Consider the following 19,701-nt stretch of genomic DNA (forward strand, 5'->3'; position numbering starts at 1 on the left):
CCATGTGCAATGCCTTCTACATAAAAGAACAAGGCTAGCGGTATCCCTCTAGGACAGCACTGGATTTAAAATTAACCCATCATATCTGTTGGTGACATTTTCAATTCACCATGAGTGTGCAATCTTGATTAGCACCCGCCAACACAGTGCTATTCCAGCCCCTGGAGTGAAAGTGAAAAAACAGCACAAGATGCACCACTCAAAATGTCCAATGTAATTCAAATTAGTCCATATCCGTGATGTTTCTTTTCAAAGCAATCTTCTTTATTGTTATTTGTCACATACACATTAAAACATCCAAAACAGCCAAAGCAGCCGACGCGTTTCGTCCACCTCGGGACTTCTTCAGGGCTGCAACAGATTTTTGTAAAAAATATACAGTATAAATAACACACATGAGGACTAGGCACAGACAATTATAACAATACAATAAGCAAAATTCTACATATAAAAATAACCAAATTCAATTGGACTCAATTTCCATCAAGATTAAATAGGCTGTCCATTGACAAGTGTAAACCAACATTAAGTCATTGGAGTAATCGACATTTCATAATTTTCTTACACGTTGATCCCAACAGCAAATTTACATCACATTAGCTGATTACAGTAACAGTTAAGTTTGTCATATAAGTTGATTCAATCAAGTGACATGTGGGAATATATAATGGAAAGTATAACATTTCGTTGGCATAATTAGAGTATCATCGCCTGAATACTTAGTTACAATTAAGATGTCATATAAGGACTTCATGGGAGGAAATGTTAGTTGTTGGTAGCAAACCTAAGATCTATCTAGGGACATGATTGCACCACAAATGGAGCATGACTAATAACATTCTTTAGGATTAAGTCACGGACAGACGAGTAACATTCATAATCAAATCATGACAACACTAGAATTCTCCTATCACAATCAGGTGCAAGAGATAAAGAAACAACAAAAATCAAGAGCTAGGGAAAAAGGAATGTATACCCACCGAAATGATTGATGTATTAGTATTTGTATTTTTTCTATTTAGGTTGTAATGTTACAGGAAACACAAAACAGTGTCACTAGGGAAAAGCCAAAAAACGAGCAAATGTGAGAACGAACGAAATACATAAATTAACTACACAAACAACATATAACCATACTGTGAAAAGATGGTATATGTACTCACTTAAAGGGGTGTGTACCTGGATTTCAATTCAAAAGAAAAGGTTATCTGCTAAGTAGCTCAAGCAAGTCGTGTCCTTCCAACATCAGTCAAATTTTAATCTCATCCAAAGGTACGAGCGGCAGTATCGCTCTCTGAGATGCCTAAAAGTGAGTAATGTACAAGTGTTGGGTAAGGTGATAGCCAAGTGTCAAGATCTTGTTATATCAAAGACAATTGAGAGGGACACAGTGGTCTGAATATATAAAGCCTGCAGAGACAACAGCGTATGGATAACTGGCAAAGTGACCTAATGATGTTAAACTAACCCCATACAGCCCGCTTTACATTAACCAGACACACAAGAATTTGGTTAAAATACACCTAGGGAAGCAGGCAAAGAGACCCATTAAAAGCCTAAAAAGTAGAAACGCTACAGCCTAGCATATAGGTGACAGAGAGAGTTTATATTGTGATGCTAAGCTGATCTCGTGCAGTCCCCTTGGCATCATACAAACAGGCAAGAAATTGGTTAAAGTGCGCCTAGCAAAGCATCAACCTACCTGATTCCGCATCTATCGTAAGAAGAAACGTCTCCCCTGTCAGGTTGCAATAGGGCAAGTAGTTCATACTTCCTGTTTATATAGTGCAAGAAATTACTTCCAATTTGCAACACCTGGGTATTCCCTCTTGGATCATGGGAGTTCCAAATGCAAGATAGCGGTAGGAGCGGGATTGGAAAAAACGGCCGTTTTTTCCAATCCCGCTCCTACCGCTGTCTTGCACTATATAAACAGGAAGTATGAACTACTGGCTGTTTTGGATGTTTTAATGTGTATGTGACAAATAACAAGATTGCTTTGAAAAGAAACATCACGGATATGGACTAATTTGAATTACATTGGACATTTTGAGTGGTGCATCTTGTGCTGTTTTTTCACAATGCCTTCTACACTTTGTACGTCCATGTACTCCCAGAACCTTTTTTTGAGAAGGGGAACCATCGATATCAGTATAGACCCTGAGTCCTCCCAGATGCACCCCAGCCCTAATTTTAAAAACCAATCCTTGATTTTGTTGAACCACTTAATGCGACCTGATTGTTTGTGCAGAACAATCAACTCTTGCAGAGCCTCCTTCAGAGGGACCTGTGCGTTACTAGTCCAGATTCTAATCCAAAACAGGAGTACTCTAAGAATAGCAAAGTGGTCAATAGGTTTTAAGCCAAGATCAAGTCTTAGCGGCAGTAGGGGAGTGCTCACAGGTAAGTTCAAGATTGCCCTTATGAATTTATTTTCAGCTAAGCTTAAATCTTTTAGATTTTCCATCCCCCATAGCTGAGCCCCATAGAGGGCTGCTCCTAGACCTTTGGCCCTATGGAGTTCCAGGATGGGCGACACTGGGCGATATGGAGACGCCCTGGCAAACTATTGCACAATCAGCATGTTGGAGGGTCAGGGTGCTCTTCTCAATTTGTGGAGTCCAAACCAGCCTATCACTAATGCGTACACCAAAATTGTAAAAAAACTTGACCCTCTCCAAGGTTTGCGCACCCAACATGAGTTTACCCTTATGGGATTTGTAAGGGCTGAATGTCATGTATTTTGTCTTGGAGCAGTTTATTTCTAGCCCCCTCTCCCTACATGCTTTATCAAATTTGTTCTGAAGGTCTGGATCCCTTTAGGTGTTCTAGCAATGAGTAGGGTGTCATCGGCTAAAAGCAAACAGGGCACAGTACTGCCTGCTAATCTTGGGGGATCACCACCACAATTATACAATTCTTCTATTAAACCATTAATGTAGAGGGTGAATAGTGCTGGGGCAAGGACACAACCTTGGCGTACACCTTTCCGAAATGATATATCTTTTGTCAGGCTGCCATCAGAGTTCCACCTAACCTTTGCATATGTATCATGATGTAAACAGATCAGGATATTGAGTATATAAGGTGGGAGACCAAGTTCTCTAAAGGCTAGGCAAAGTTGGGTGCGATCTATCGAGTCGAAGGCCATTTTTAGATCCAGAAATACAACATACAGGTAGCCACCTCTGATGGTCACTTCCTTCCAGATTAATAGAAGAAATCTAAAGACTTGGTCAGTGGTACTTGTGGAGGCCCTACATCCCGCCTGTAGATCTGGCAGGATGTTGTTTTCCTCGATCCAATTTTGGATCCTAGATAGAATGGTTTTACAAAAAAAATGTTGGGAGACATCTATAAGGCTGATGGGCCTGTAGTTACTAGGACACCCTTTATCTCCCTTTTTGTAAATAGGAATAATATCGGCGTCTCTCTAGGTTGCCGGGACTTTGCCACCAGAGATGATGGCATTAAATACCACTTGGAGTAAAGGTACCCAAATTATATATTCGGCCTTGTACATGTCTCCCGGAAGCATATCTAGACCCGGGGCTTTCCCACTCTGTAATGATTTTATAGCTAAAATGGTCTCCTCTACGGTAATGACATTCTCCTCAGTTAAAACTGTATTTAAGAAACACAAATGCAGACCTGGATCGGATAGAACCCCGTGTCCTGCGTATAACTGTTCAAAGTACTCCTCCCACACATTGGGCTAAATATGAAAGTCAGTTTCTATTTTTAAATTGGGCGACCCTTTGGACAAAAGATGACAGAACAGTTGGCTATTCTTTTGCTTTGATGCCTCGACAAGCATGCACCAATTTTCTGACTCCCACTCCTTTTTTGCCTTTGCTTGAGCCAGTTTATACAGCTTCCTATAATTTTTGATGTCTATGGGAAGTTTCAATTTTACCACCACAATTAGGTCAGCCTTGGCTTTACCGCAGGCCTTATTAAACCAAGAAGCAGTTTTCTGTTTGGATTGATGACCATTACATTGTTTATAAAAGAATGGTCTTATTGTGGCTGTCAATTTTTGGAATATAACCATGGTGTCGTGTGTACTAGTGGCCATGGTTCTCAGATCAGCAAGGGTCAGTATATATTTCAGGGAGAGCAGTTGGATCTGCCTGTATCATAGGCCATTTGACTCTTTTATTATTGTTACTAGTGATAACTGGGGCGCACTTAAGCCAAGGATTGCCATGCCATAAGGCTGTATCAGACATCGTGAGCGCCAGAGCATTGTGGCCGCTATCTTCCCAAATTAATACGGACATATCTCTAACGTTAGTCCAGAGTTCGAGATCGTCAAGGATGTAATCAATCCTGATTCTGGTTGCCCCCCTCTTAAACATGTGGCATGCCTCTCTATCGGAGTCAGTAACACCATTGCAAGCTATGACTCTATAAGTGATAGTGAGTGATAGGACCTGGTGCCCCACCAAGTGCATTTCTTGATAGGTGGTATCTGGAGTTTAGCAATCCCTCTAGCTTTATCTCCATCTACTGTTAATTCGTGTACATAGTCTACAGGTTCAAAAGTTGTGTTAAAATCACCTGCAACTATGAGTCGATGATTCCCCTTGGCAGTCTCAAGGTAATTAGTTAATGTTGTTATTGTGCCAGATGGCTTATGGGGACTCTTAAAGCGATTGTAGATGTTAAATAGCCTAACTTGGATGTTCCCTTTGAGAGAGGATAATTCTTGCCCAAGTATTTCCTCAGAGCCGAGGTTTAAGACCTTGATTTTGCAGGCCAGTGTGTTTTTGACCCAGATTAGAAGACCACCTGCTGGCTGGACGACCAACATTAGACTGCTTAGCTTCAATGCTGTAAGTGGTGAAACCCACCTTATGAACACGATCTACCTCCCATGTTTCCTGTAGAAGGCATAGATGAAAATCGTCCACAAACTTGAACCAATCAGGGTCATTTAGCTTAGATTTTATGCCTGCAATGTTCCAGGATAGAAGATTAAGTTCCTGGAATTCGATTATAGGCTCCTGAGTGAGTCCTATAAAATGAGTTACTCCCTCAGGCTCTATTTCTTGTTTGTGGTATCAATTCGTAATTACTTGGTCTCAAGAGAAAATATCGTTATTATCAATCACAGGGGTTTCATCTAACTGTGAAGCGCATGGTACCTCGAGAGTGCTTGATGCGGGAGAGGGAGTTACAGGTAGTCAGTCTTGGGAATCTAAACCACTCAGTATTTGGTATCTATTTCTTGTTTCCAGAGGTGTGACCTTCAGATGCATAGGAGGCATCTTACGAGGTGGCCCAGTAGCCAATGAGTTCCCCCTCTACATTCAATATGCCTATAGAAAAACCTGAGCGGTAAAATATCGATCCCTTGTCCTAACCTCTGGTTTGTTAGGTGTGGCCCTTTAAATAGCAGCCAGCTAGCTAAAATTGGGGATCTGCAGTTGATCACGATGCAGTTACCAGTAGAGGATTTGCGTAGAGTACCAACCCAGCTTACCCGCCTTAGGAACAATATATCATGAAAGCTTGTGTTTGTGAAGCTTCTGTTCTGTAGTAGCCAGTGGCATACTTTGTTCTTCAACTGGGTCTGCAATTCTTTTTGATTTTCTTGCAGCGGGGTAACATTGACGAGAATTGCCACATAAGGGGAACACTCAGGTGGAAGGTGGAGGGTCACCTTATCATCACGATTAACTAAATCATTTGTGCGCTGCAATGTTGGGGTCGTTTGTTGATTTGGTCCTACCCCATTCCCATTGGTGAATGCTGGTACGGGGCTTGGCCTAGTCTTACTAGTGGATGAGCGAACTTTGTCCTGAAGTCTGGTACCTGGACCTTGATGCTTTCGTGACACTTCATTAATAGCGTTTATTGGTTGAACATTATCAGCAGGAAAGGATGATAGATCATCACACGTAACTGGGGACCCCTCTTCAGAGTTGATACCCTCCCCATGGTCAGGACCCAGCACTTTCCTTTTGACCCCATCCCCTGATGTCATATCAATAAGCAAAGAATGCATTAGTTCCGTGGTTGTTTCTAATTTGTCAAGTCTTGTTAGAATAGACAAAAAGTTCTTAGCAATTGTTTCTTCAATTAGGGAAGCGAGTGCCACGGTGATTTGCGTGGATTTGTCCTCAGGGTGGGACAGCGAGGTTAAATTGGGACCAGTCAAGGTAGGTGAACTTTGTAGTAGTTCAGCATCGGCTACTGAGCTTGGGGCCAGAGGTTTTTTCCTAGATCTGGTCCGTGTGCACCGTGTAAGCTCCAAGTGTTTAACCTTTCTTTTCCTTTTGCCTACAATATCGTGTGCTGGTGAAGCTGGGGGTGTTGAACAGTGCAACAGGACAGGTGAAGGAACTGCTAAACCTCTAGTGCATGGATGGTTGTTTTGGCTAGTATCATTATTTGGGCTGCCTGTGCAACAGTCACTACAGGTGGCTCACCCCATCCCACAGATAACCGTTGCTCCGCAACTTGGATCTCCATGTCAATAGCCTTCGCGGCCCAAAGAACAAAACAGTCAAGTGTAGAGTTAGTCAAAGTTTTTGGAGTGGCTACCTCCCCCCTTCGAGTTTTTGGAATAGCTGCCATTCCAGGATCAATAGAATTACAAACAAAATGTGCATACTTGAGCGGGAGAAGCAGACCAGCAATGGGGGCGTGCAGATGACCGAGGACCATAAGCCAAGAGATCAGGCCCGCCCCGCTTCTTCCTGTCTCTGATGGGCGCAGACTGGCCCGCCCTTGGCCTGGGCGGATCCCGGCCGCAATTTTAAGCGCCTTCTGGCGCGTTTGATTGGTGTTGGTGGCACAGGCGCCGCTTGGCCTGCTGGGAGTAATAGTCCTGGCACCCCCGGTTGTTTGGTCTCCCCGTCGCGGGCTCGCGGGACCAGGGAGACCGCTGGTGACAGGGAGTGGCAGCAAGTCAGCAGGTACGATGGGTTTTAAGCGCCTCCTGGTGCGTTTGCTTTGACGTTGGCGGAACAGGAGCCGCTAGGCCTGCTGAGAGTGATAGTCCTGGTACCCGCGGTAGTTTGGCCTCCCCCTCGCGGGCTAGTGGTACCGGGAAGACTACTGGCGAAAGGCAGTGGCAGCAAGTCAGCAGGTACAATGGGGCTCCCGCGCTGCTGTAGCCCGGCCGCAATTTTAAGCGCCTCCTGGCGCGTTTGATTGACGTTGTCAGCACAGGCGCCGCTAGGCCTGCTGGGAGTGATAGTCCTGGCATCCCCGGTTGTTTGGCCTCCCCCTCCGGGGCTCGCGGGACGGGGAAGACCGCTGGCAACAGGCAGTGGCAGCAAGTCAGCAGGTACGTATTTACAGAGCAATAACTTCTCACCATTGCTGGGGTTTTTGCAGTACTCATTTAGTCCCAGTCCCAGTAATTCGGCTATGGTAAGCAGAAAAGATGGGTATATTATGTGGCCCAGTCTCTACAAGAGGATACTGTAATCAGTGGCGTAACGAGAAATAACGGAAATCCCCTGCAAAATGTGAGGATGGGCAACTGAGCAGTCGCGCTCCTCGAGGGAGTGCTGCGGGGCGGGGTGGGGCAGGGCTGGAGAGAGGCAGGGTGGGGGTAGTAAACTCCGGCATATGCCCGACCGGAGTTAAGTACATAAATAAATAAAACAAATTACATTGAGCGCGCTGCAACGCCATTTGCATTGCAGCACGCGCAATGTAATTCGTTTCATTTATTTATTTTTGTGCTTAACTCCGGTCGGCCGTATCCCGGAGTTTACTACCCCCCAACCTGTCCCTCCCCCGCCCCGCTCCACCGCCCGCCGCACTCCCTCGAGGAGCCGCGACTGCAACTGAGTCCCTCATATCTCACAGATATTCATTGGACGTGGGCTGAATGGGGTCCACCTCAAAGGTTGAGGGGTCCCTGAAGGGCCAGGGCCCCCCTGCGCCCAGGGGCTGCAGAGGCTTGCCTTATTCCCTGACTGCAATTTGTAGACAAACTGCCAAGAAATGTCTGAAATACGATAGCTACAGAAAATGTAAAAAAAACTCTATAAAGATCTACTTGGAAAAAGATGAAGTTGTTCTGTGCCTCACCGTATTCCAGTATATTCCGACGCCTCTGTTGATGTGATGTCCTTGTTTAAATACAAATGTATATAGATACGGCGTACATAATGGTGTGTTTAATACAAATGTACATAGATACGGCGTATATAATGGTGTTTTTCTTCTTTTATTTATAGGTTCAGAATGTTTTTGATGGACTGTCTGGATATAAAAAGATCCATGTAGTGAGATTTAGGTAAATATTACACAATCCAGAGGTTTCCTTTTCTGGGTATTCCTTTCTAGACAAGCTGTTTCAATCTAGTAATTAAAAACTTCGTGTACAACAGTGTATTTGATTGTTGTTAAAAGTTGGCAACCTATGTTTTACTTTTGTTCTATTATAAACTCATGCGACTACCATTATTACTTTACTGCCCTTTCAATTCAATTCCATTTCCTCTCCGTCCCCTGTCTCTACTCTTTGTGAGTGTTGATCCGTTCCTGGCCTCGCAGTCTCAGATTGTCTGCATGTCTCCCCTTGACCTCCCTCAGAGGACTCTCACACCGCCCCCTCCCTACCTCTCATTTTCTCAAGGCTTCCTTTCCCGTAGTGTTGGCACATGCCCTCAAGGCTACTCTTGTTCCTGCAGAAACTGTTGTGCTTTATGGCGGTTGTAGTGTGCAATCCCCTCTTCCACAGATGATCCCAGAATTAAGTGAATCTTAAGGTGGCTTCCCTGTGATGGTACAAATGTAATAAATGTGTATGATTCATTTAGGAAAGTGATCCATTTTTGTGATTGTTTGAGTACCAATTCCTCTGCTTTCAAAGAGTCAGAATATATTTATTTATTTTGTGGTTTATGTAGCGTGTACTCCGCACAGTGGGTATCCTAGTGTTTTACATAAGAACAGTTACAGATACATACACACTTTAGTTTTACAGTTCAGCATTTTTCTAATGACATCTACACTGATTAAAAAATGTTCTTATCCCTACATTATATATATGCCATCCCTTATGCTTGGTGCATTACATGCCTTTGTTGCTATGTGCTCTAGTTTATAATATGGTATCACACACATTGCAATACAAACCGTTACAACTTGTGTTCACTGGTGCGGTTATGATTGGGCCCTTCCACAACTTCTCGTCTTGTTGGGTGTCTCTAGTTAGAGAAAGAAGAGCACGTTTGCAAAATGTAGTCCATCTGTTTGCAGAAGGGAACTGTTGAGAGTAAAGGAAAGGCTGGATTTTGGAACTTGACATTTTTAAGGATGGGTATAGCTAGAGCTCATATGTTAAAGGGTGGGCAGATGGGTTTTACTGGATGTGAACCGGGGAGCATTCTGCGACTTACTACTGTACTTTGGGGAGTGAATCAATGAGTAGAGGTAGGTAATCATGTTACGACATGGGGTTATCAGAAGGCAAGAGGCTGATTTTAAGGCCCAGGCAGGAATATAGTAGTTAAGAGACATCATGTTGTATATGGAAGCTTTTTGTGGCTGGTGCGTGGCTCTTTTAGAGGCGGAGGGTGGCAAGTATAAAGATTGGTGCTGATAGTAACATAGACACACGTATGATCCGAGATCAATGTATGAGAGGGCAGTTCTGCCTTGATTTACCCCCGGCAGCTGTCCCTTACGTGGTCATCCTAGCTAATGTCCCAAAATTGGTGCACCCTGTCCAGGAAACATGGAGGGAGCTTCGTAACAAATCGTTACACTGGCTGGGTAATCGGATTGGCCTGTGCGATCCTTTGTTCAAGCACTTTAAAATGGCCAGACGTGTTCCATGGGTTGGGAAAGGAAGAAAAGAACTTAAGGGGGATTGCATAGTCTTGACTTTTAGTGACCCTAGATTGATAAGGGAGATCCTGTACAGGGCAGGGAATAATCGCCATGATCATTCTGATATTGTTATATTACCATTAGGATCCTTTTATCCATTAGCCAAGATAGGAACAAACAGTGATATGAGTTTCCCTGCCAATGCCCCCTCTGGGAGGAGAGTAACCAGAGACTTTTGTGATGTACAATCTATAACCACAAATTGGCCACACCCCAATCGTTTTGAACCTTTGTCACGGTTGGATGATCAGGACTGACAGTTTGATATTCATGAGAGGAAGAAAACCCATGTGAACTGTGTGATGCCAAGAGGGTTGGAGGATGGCAGGGGTATCCGGGAATCGAACATTGATAACAGCTTAGATAATAAAGGGACACCGCCACCGATTAACAGTAGCCAGTGTGACGATGTATATACTGACCATCTTCTAGGCATTACCGATAAAATAGCTAACACTGGTCAGTTAAGGACATCTCAAAGAGCACTGGATAAGGAAAAAGAGATGGAGGTGGAGGAAGTAAGCTCCTGTAACATTTTGATCTGGAATGTCGCAGGCTTAGCAGCTAAAGTACATGATCCTGAATGGATACTATTTGTGGAAAAGTATGATATAATATGTTTTCAAGAAACATGGCTGGAGAGGGAAGTTCATATTCAGGGTTTCAGTACATTTCACACCCCAGCTATTACTACCAATTATGGCCGTAATAAGGGGGGGTTGTGTATTTACATTTCATTTGAGGCTGGGGTATCTAACGTTAGGATTAAGCATTGCTCTGAGTTCTTTCAGATTTTGAACTTGAAGTTAAAGTGGAATAAGGAGGTGGTTATAGTGAACTTTTATAACAATGTTCCAACAGACCGCAAAGAGATTGTCTTTAGGGAATTAAGTAACATTTTAAAAATTACAGAGGAAACCATGAGGGGTGATATGCCTCTATTATGGGTAGGGGACTTTAATTGTTCCCTTTGTGTGCATAGTGAACAGGGCATTTGCGGCCTAGGGGAAGACAAAGAGGATAATTCCTCGCACTTTATGCATAACAAAAGCGGGGAAATGTTTAATGATATATTATAACAATTCGACCTAGATTTTGCCAGTGAGCTTTGTTCAAACTCTATACCCTTTTATCCAACTTTCAATGGGAGAGGTTGTACCTCTACTATTGATTTTGTTGTACTTTCCAAACGATATGCCTCTAGTATCCAGGAGTGTATAACAGAGGAAATTTCCATGAGTGATCACTATCCAATTAGCCTAAAGCTGTTTGCATGGAGAAATCCTATAAAAAGTAAGAGGCAGGCACCTTATGACTACAGGGTACGATTGGCGACCACAAATGGTTATTCCCTAAAATGGGATAGGGTAGAACCTGAAGCATTTTTGCATAGTCTAATCACAAAAACTCAGCCTGAATGGGAAACATGCCTCACACAGGGGAGTGCTGCTGCTGATGTCTATTCTGCCTTCTTAAAGATATCAGAGGAAGCCCATAATCTCCTAAGGAGGGAAATTAGTTGTGGGAGATCGAAAGTAAAGGGTTGGTTTGATAGTAACTGTTCCAGAGCTCATACCCACCTTAAAATGATCTTGCATGTAGTACCAAAATGTAAGGAGGGTATTAAAAAGGAGAGGATTGCCTATCACCTAGCCCGGAAAAAGCGTAAAAGCCAGTTAAATAAAGAAGCCTGGGAAAATTTACATCAGGCTTGTGTAAGGAGGGATAATACTAGTTTTTGGAAAGCTGTAAATGCTCCTTTCTACCAAGATAGAGAAGTAGATGTTATAGACGTGGCTATCACGGGTGAAAGGTGTGTGGAATTTTTTGGGGATCTTTATAAATCTACGGGAGCTGTTTTGGATAGGCGAGCAGTTGATGATCAGGGTGCCTTCCCTCTTGACCTGAAATTTACTTTGGAGGAGGTGATAAGGGCCATTAGGGAGAGTGCGGCAGGAAAGGCACCTGGCCCGGACGGGGTACCAGTGGATGTCTACAGATCAAATATTGACCTGTGGGCACCACTGTTAACGATGGTATTAAATAGTAGTTCCACTTTTAAACTTATTCCTACGTGGACAGATGCAATAGTGGTACCCATTTTTAAGAAGGGTAACAGGAACGAGCCTAGCTGCTATCGGCCTATATCACTTCTGGATGCTCTATTGAAAATTGATGGGAGAATAATCCTCAATAGACTTCAAACCTGGGCGAGTGAGGCAGGATTTTTAACAAACCTACAATATGGTTTTCGCTCGGGCATGGGAACTATGGAGCAGGGATTGAACCTAGCCTTGATTATAGATAAATATACTAAGGCAAAGAGGGGGAAACTTTTTCTCACCTTTGTAGATTTGAGTTCAGCCTTTGATGGAGTTGATCATGGCATTTTGTGGAACACCGCAGAAGATCTTAAGGTGGACCGGGTTTAAATATTGTTTATAAAGGAAATGTAGAGCAATGCAGGGGCGAGGGTGCGTTATGGGAATATGGGGGAGTGCTCGGCAAAATTCCCAATTGAAAAGGGTGTCAGACAGGGGTGTATATTGGCCCCTTTTCTTTTTACACTCTATATTAATAGTTTGAGCCATTACCTCATTAGAGATCAAAATGACTACCCGACAATTGGGGGCACCCCCGTCCCTGTTTTACTCTACACAGATGATGCGGTGATTATGTCAAGGACCCAACTAGGCCTTCAAAGAGCGGTTAATAGTTTTGTTATTTATATGAAAGAGAGGGGCCTAAGAGTGAATATAACAAAGACATTTACCATGGGTTGTGGTAAAAGTAGAGGTACAACATGCAATATTTTTATTGACAACAGAAAGGTAGAAAATACCGGCACCTTCTGTTATTTAGGCATTACTTTTGACAAAAAGGGAACATTGAAATCAGCTATTAAGGCCAGAAAATTGCATTTTAGCAGAGCTGTGGGGGCAGTTATACATTTTGCCAAATAAATAGGAGGAAGACCTGTACAAGAAATCTTGGAAGTTTATAAGGCCAAATGCGTTTCCAGCGGGCTGTATGGGGCCGGTTTATGGGGCATCGAAGAAACAGATATTATACAAACTTGTGAAAATGGTTTTATCCGCTATCTTTTGGGAGTCCCTATCTCTTCTGCCACCTATAGTTGCCATCAGGAATTGGGACTTTCCTATATATCTGATACCATCAAGATAGCTCCGTTATTATTGTGGCATAAGGTGTGGGTCACAGATGAGACAGGCTTCAATAGAGGTAATCTTGGACTGCCTTAAATTGGAGAGAGCTAAAGATATGGCGTGGCTTAATTACATAAAAACGATAACTAACGCCATTGGGCATCCTGCATATTTTACGGACCCAAGTAGCTTGGAGGATATTTCCAGGAAAGATTTGAAAGCACATTGCTTGAAATTTCTCGAAGACCAAAGATGGTCCAAAGAGAGAGTAAAACACACTGTAATGGCAAATCATTTGATTTTGAGTGGCCTGGGACTTCAACAATATCTGCTGTCAGTACAAGATAGTTTTAGCCGTATGCTCTTGGCTCGTTTTTGACTTGGTTCCTTCTTTAGAATGGTTTTATTCCCGGTGGTAAATGTCTGGTCATCTCATATATCTGTATGCCTGTTCTGCTTGGGTTTTCGGATCAGATAGAACCCGCTCATCAGAACCTCTCTAACCCAGCCAGAACGTTACCCTCTCCCTAGGGCCTATTCACAACAAGTAACCACAGATATATACCACCTAAGGACAGGGAATTCCTACGATATATATATATATATATATATATATATATATATATATATATATATCTAGACCTCTTATAATACAAGTGGCGGCCTCGCGATCCCAGACGGACCCAGGACTTCCTACCCAGACGGCAGCCTCAGCCTCGCGGTCCCAGACGGATCCAGGACTTCCTACCCAAACGGCAGCCTCAGCCTCGCGGTCCCAGACGGACCCAGGACTTCCTACCCAGACGGCAGCCTCAGCCTCACGGTCCCAGACGGACCCAGGACTTCCTACCCAGACGGCAGCCTCAGCCTCGCGGTCCCAGACGGACCCAGGACTTCCTACCCAGACGGCAGCCTCAGCCTCGCGGTCCCAGACGGACCCAGGACTTCCTACCCAGACGGCAGCCTCAGCCTCGCGGTCCCAGACGGACCCAGGACTTCCTACCCAGACGGCAGCCTCAGCCTCGCGGTCCCAGACGGACCCAGGACTTCCCACCCAGACGGCAGCCTCAGCCTCGCGGTCCCAGACGGACCCAGGACTTCCTGCCCAGACGGCAGCCTCAGTACAAGTTCATCCTATGATTACCATAAGATACAACAAGGGAATCAGTTTTACTATTTATCAGATCACACAAGAACTGCCAGTTTGAGCACAACCTGTTCTCTGGTTCGAGGGGCTCCTCTCTCCCTTATTCAGTTACCACTTACCTGATCAGGGTTAACATCTGTTCATGTCAAGTCACAGCTGACTAGAAGAATAGGCTACCCTCTTATACAAGAACACGCAGCACATGTTGATTCACTACAAATTGGGTATTTTATTACTCATTACATACGCAATCACATAACATTACTATGTAACACATAACCTGCAAAGAAAAGTGAAAGATTAGGTTGTACACTCTAATAAGAAAGGGGTCGACATCACCTTAGTCGTGTGTAGCCTGCACTCAATGGTCATCTAGGTTCCCTTCTCGTCTGTGCCTCGGCTCGCCTGGAAGTCACACCTCCGCAGTCACGGATCTGTTCCCTTCTCCCTTCTCCGAGTCACTGGGACCTCTTCCTCATCGGCTACTCTCTCCTCTCTGGCTATTCTGCTAGAAGAGTATCTGTCTCTCGGTTTTTCTCCGCCTTCAAGTTTGTCATCTGTCTTCCCTGGAATAAGTAGTAGCTTTACTGCTAACGGCTAGATGCCGCCTACGGGCTGAAGTAAGTGCACCGTATATGCCTCAGACTTTCACTAATATAGAGGTGCATTTCCTCATGGAAAATTCCGGCCCGTAACCTGCCGCCCACCAAATTCTTGTACCTCCCCGTACCAAGGACACGTTCCCAGACGGCCGGCCTGATGTAGTGTCTTCGGCATGAAGAAAAATACAATCCTTCGATAAGGGCCGGCCTGAACCGGTTCTCTCCAAGCGAATAACACCTCATAACTAAAACATCACCCTTAACCTAGAAGCATCTCAAGCTGCCGGAACAGAAAGAAAGATGGAGTCTCTCCCGTTTGAGGCCTACCAGGCCTGAATTCAGCACGGCTCCATGAAATACCCTCACTACAGGACAGGTTTTCCCTAATACTAACGAATCTATCCCCTAGGATATGTGTGCAAGCCCTGATCTATGGGGAAGAACACAGGATCATGTCGAAGTGCCTAGTAAATAGGCTCCATTCACTACTCTAACCCTTAGACTTGGATGGTAAGAGACTGAAGTCACACTAGTCATCCTTTAACACAAAAAGGCCGGGAAAATCGAGCAGTACAATGCCCCTGTGACGATGTCTCATTACAATCAACAATGCACTGCACTTTATTCTGTAAACATTTCTCTATACCCAGGCAGATGTACCTTAGACCGATTCTTAAAAGCTGGAATATTAGATATTGCAGGGTAGCATTTCTAAGATTACAGATGTTGGAAACACCAGCAACTATTCTGGCTGTTACAACTTATTTGAAGGCGATTATTAGGTCCCGGGCCACAATGTAATCTCCGTAATTTTATTATATTTTAATACCCTTTATAAACTTTTTAGATTGTGTTTTTTAAATATAGACCATGGTACACTATCTATGAATTTCAGTCCTTTTATGAAATGTTTTTTTATGTAACTTTTACACAATTGTTACTATGTACTTTTATGATTTCTTCTGTCATGAAATCGAATAAAGTTAATTTGATTGATTGATTGGTAATGGAGCATTGACTAGCTTTCAAGTCAGCATTAAAATTAGAGTCTAAAATTACCTTAGTTGGATTTAGTGCAATACATCTTGCAATTCACTTAAAAGTCTATTTATTATTAGGTTTCTGACAGTTGTGTTAATACATATTAATTCTAGACAGCTGCGGCCAGTGCAGGTAAGAGCAGTGTGGCCAATTTAAGATTGAGAATGATAGTTTATAGCAAGATGTTTATCCTCTTCCTAAACCACCGCCATAGTAAACCTGCTTTGTGAAAAAGCTCACACTAGACCCAAAAATGCCTGTAAATTATGGGTCAATATTATCCCTCCAATTTCTAGCTAATATTACAGAAATTGTTGCTGTAAAGTAGGTACAAAATTACCTTGGGAAAAACGGCATTTTCGCTGATTTCTAGACGGGTTTCTGTCACTTGGGAAGAATGGAACTAGCACTACTGGACGTCAGTGAGCAAATTATATCTCTCCAGGACAAGAGACAACCAGCAGCATTAATCTTGATCAGTCTCTCTTTGGAATTTAACACCATGGACCATCAGCTACTTTGTGAGTAGCTGAAATCCCTTGTGAGGTTGGGGGGCAGTGCCCTGGATTTGATAATTTCGTTTTTGACAGATGACACACAATGTGTCCAGGTGAGACAGTTTAGAGCTGCATCCCCAGTTCTTGACTATGGAGGCTGTCAGAGCTCTGCTTTCTTATCCATACTTTTTAATATCTACATGATCCATCTCATATGCCCTCCTGGTCTCCAGTATCAAATGTATGCTGAAGGCATGAACGTTACACTGAACCATCTCAATATATGGGCAGTCATGGCCTATTCAAAGGCTACAAGACCGTAGATCACCCTGAATTGTGTGCCTTCATGACAGTGAAGAAGAGCTTTTGCTCTGAGGTCTTTAGCAGATCGACTGTAGTTCTGCTCAATGGAGAATGTGATCAAATCTGAGCACGTTCATGCTGTTAGAAAATGGGACATTTTATTTGACTCTATATTGACCATTGGGTATCAAATAGCTGCAGTTTCTTAAGCTGCCCATTTCCTTTTCTGTCAAAGGAGGCTTCTCTACTGCGACTGCACATCTCATTCTGTTGATGCACTTTATGGTCTACTCTAGAATTGTTGGTATTGCTTTTTCCATTTATTTGAACATCACATTATGTTGCCTTAACAAGCTACATGCCGTCCAAAATAGGGCATCAGAAATGTATGGCCCTAAAAACATGAAGGTTTGTCAGAGCACTGCAGAATATTGTGCTGGCTTCCTATCAATGAACTACTTCATTTTAATATTTAGTCACACTGTGAAGATCTCTACATGGCCTTAGTCTAGCGAATTTGATGGACTAGTTACAAGCTAAGAATCTTCCCAGGGAACTCCACTTAGCATTTGATCTTAAGTTAGCTTCCAAAAGATGAAGATACCTGAAGCTTGTGGTAGGCTCCTAAGAGCAGCTAGAGCGCCCTCTGGGAACGTTACCTTCCAGACAATACCATGTTACTGCCATTACCAGCATTAAGGAGTCAAGACTGTCTCTCATGTTAAACTAGATTAAAGCTATATCGATTTTTACATAGATATTTTTAATTCATGATCTATTTGTTTTACTGCTTTATTTAAGGTGGTTAATTGTATGTGTTAAATCCATTTGTTTGTTTAGTATAAGCACTTTGAAGCTTGCATTTCTGGAATATATGTTCTATATAAATAAATTTATGAGACGAAATGAGCCAAGAATGTCAAATATTTCTTTGGTGCATTCACACTAATATCCAGATACCAATCATTTGGGTCGTTCATCTTGGATGTGGAATTAGCACTTTATTTTGTAGGATCAGAGAAGCTGACGTGAATTGTTGCAAATTCATTGACAATTTCGTTTGCAACACTGAATTGCAATAAATGTTAACTTTGACTTATAAAACCTGTTGATTGGTAAGAATGATTCTCAAAGAAAGCATACAAGTAGAGCCAAGCATATAATTAACATATGTCTGAAAAAAGTTTTAAAAAATGTAAATGTTTCACCTTTTGGTTTTTTTCTTGTCACTTTTCAGCCCACCGATTAATAGGAGGTAAGATATATGTACTCATGTATTGTCAAATGTTATTGTTTCCAGACTACACATACTTCCCTCGTGTGGGTTTATTGGAAGGCAACCCTTCTTGCTGTACCGACCTTTGCAAAGTAATATACGCTCACTGACATATATGCTTAATATATATATGCATGTATATGGTTATCTCACTGCATCTGCTTGCAGATTCGAGAGCTAAAAATACGCACAAAAGAGGGTTATAAAATAATAACAAACCTCTGTTCAATGTAATGCTGCTCTGAAGTCATATATAATGCTCTTTTGCTTCTGGACAGGTCGCTTAACTGTCATAATTCTCCACATTTTGTTTTAGGTGCCTTTTCTGAGCATGCCATTTCCTCACTCCCACACTCATTCATTGGTACTTGAGCAGGACAAAAAGGGGCCTTATAAAGTCGAGCAATTTTTGTTGTCACTTTTTCTTTGTATCCAAACCCTCTAATATTTCAGTACGAATGGCTGGATCCATTTCATTCGCCATGTTGGTAATTCCACAATTAAAATGCATTGAGTTTCAAAAAAATGTTTCTTTAAGCCTTATTTTAGGGGTCTTTTTTCCGTTTTTGTTTCACTTCTTATTTCCACAATCTCCTCTGGTGCTCCTCCACCTCTGTTCTGATTTTTTTGTCATATCCGATCTGTCAAGCCTTGTCCCTTATCACGCTATGCTTGGTTTCTTCCATCCTCCTCCTCCTCCTCCTTTGCTTTTGCTTTTGTATGTTTATAATGTGGTGAGATCTTTTATATTTACTTCATAGGCCACTCCTTGATACCTTTTTATATTCTTTGCAATGCTTCCTATTCGTTTTGTGTTTTTGCACTTTTCCACACCGCCCAACAATTCTTAATGTGAACCCCTTCTCTAGTCGCACTTTCCCTTTAACTTCTTACCTTGTTCCTCTTCTGTTGTCACCTGTCCTACTTTTGTTACTTGTTCCAGTAAAGATTGTGGCAGAAGTGGGAAAAAAATAAAAAATACTACTTTGTCCGCGCCCCCTTTTAAAAAAAAAGGAAACACTCATACATATATATGTTCCAAAAGCTGTTTCCAGCCTTTTGTTTTTCTTAAGAAGTAATTGTGCTTACTAAGTATTTATAAATTGTAATAAATTGTAAAGTTATGTTTGCAAACATTTAATACCAGTTCAGTTCACTTTTTTCAGCAAGTCATCAGATTTGTGTCAAAAAAGATTTTTAGCATGTTGGGACATCCCCAAAATGAAGATTCTCCATCCCGGATAACCAGTTTGATTTCTCATCACAATGTAATATAACTCACTCACTCACTCAAGTCAAGTGAGGTGAAGATCATCTTTATGCGCCATATTTCTGAAGTGTACAAGATTAAATAATATGACAATACAAACAATGTGAATAAAAAAATCATCAAAAAAAAAGTTAAAAGCGTATAAAACATTAAAGATTCTCACAATGTTGCACTTTTCCTTAATTTTAGCTGCTGTCAGGTAAAAGATGCGACCGTACAATATCTAAAAAGACTAAGAAATTGCTGTAACAATAGAAAAGCAGGCCTGCTTTTAGGAAATTTAATTTTTTTTAAGAATAGGCAATAAAATCTTTCTCAAGGGAATTTGATAAAATAAGCAAAAAAACAAGATTTGTAGAGTTTACTGGACAGACCTCCCGTCATAAGGACAGGGACTCAAATGAGAGAAAGTGCAACCAACCAGCAGAAGTAGAAGATTAAAACGTTACTGTCTATTTAGAATAAAGGAAAGATACGGTTGAAGGCCATCATGCGTACAGATCAAATTATAAGTACACACCGTAGGTTTTTGAT

At 42.4% G+C, this 19,701-nt stretch overlaps 1 protein-coding gene across 1 annotated transcript in view; it reads left to right on the top strand.

Moving 5' to 3' along the window:
• Nucleotides 1-19,701, top strand: part of IMPG2 (interphotoreceptor matrix proteoglycan 2) — a 771,041-nt gene that overhangs the window by 482,869 nt on the left and 268,471 nt on the right. The window contains exons 11-12 of the mRNA XM_085622398.1: nucleotides 8,205-8,263; nucleotides 17,859-17,876. Coding sequence (XP_085478524.1) covers nucleotides 8,205-8,263; nucleotides 17,859-17,876 — 77 coding nt within the window. The remainder of the gene's footprint in view (nucleotides 1-8,204; nucleotides 8,264-17,858; nucleotides 17,877-19,701) is intronic.

This window comes from Triturus cristatus, chromosome 8 (assembly GCF_964204655.1).
Source record: "Triturus cristatus chromosome 8, aTriCri1.1, whole genome shotgun sequence".
Lineage (NCBI taxonomy): Eukaryota > Metazoa > Chordata > Amphibia > Caudata > Salamandridae > Triturus > Triturus cristatus.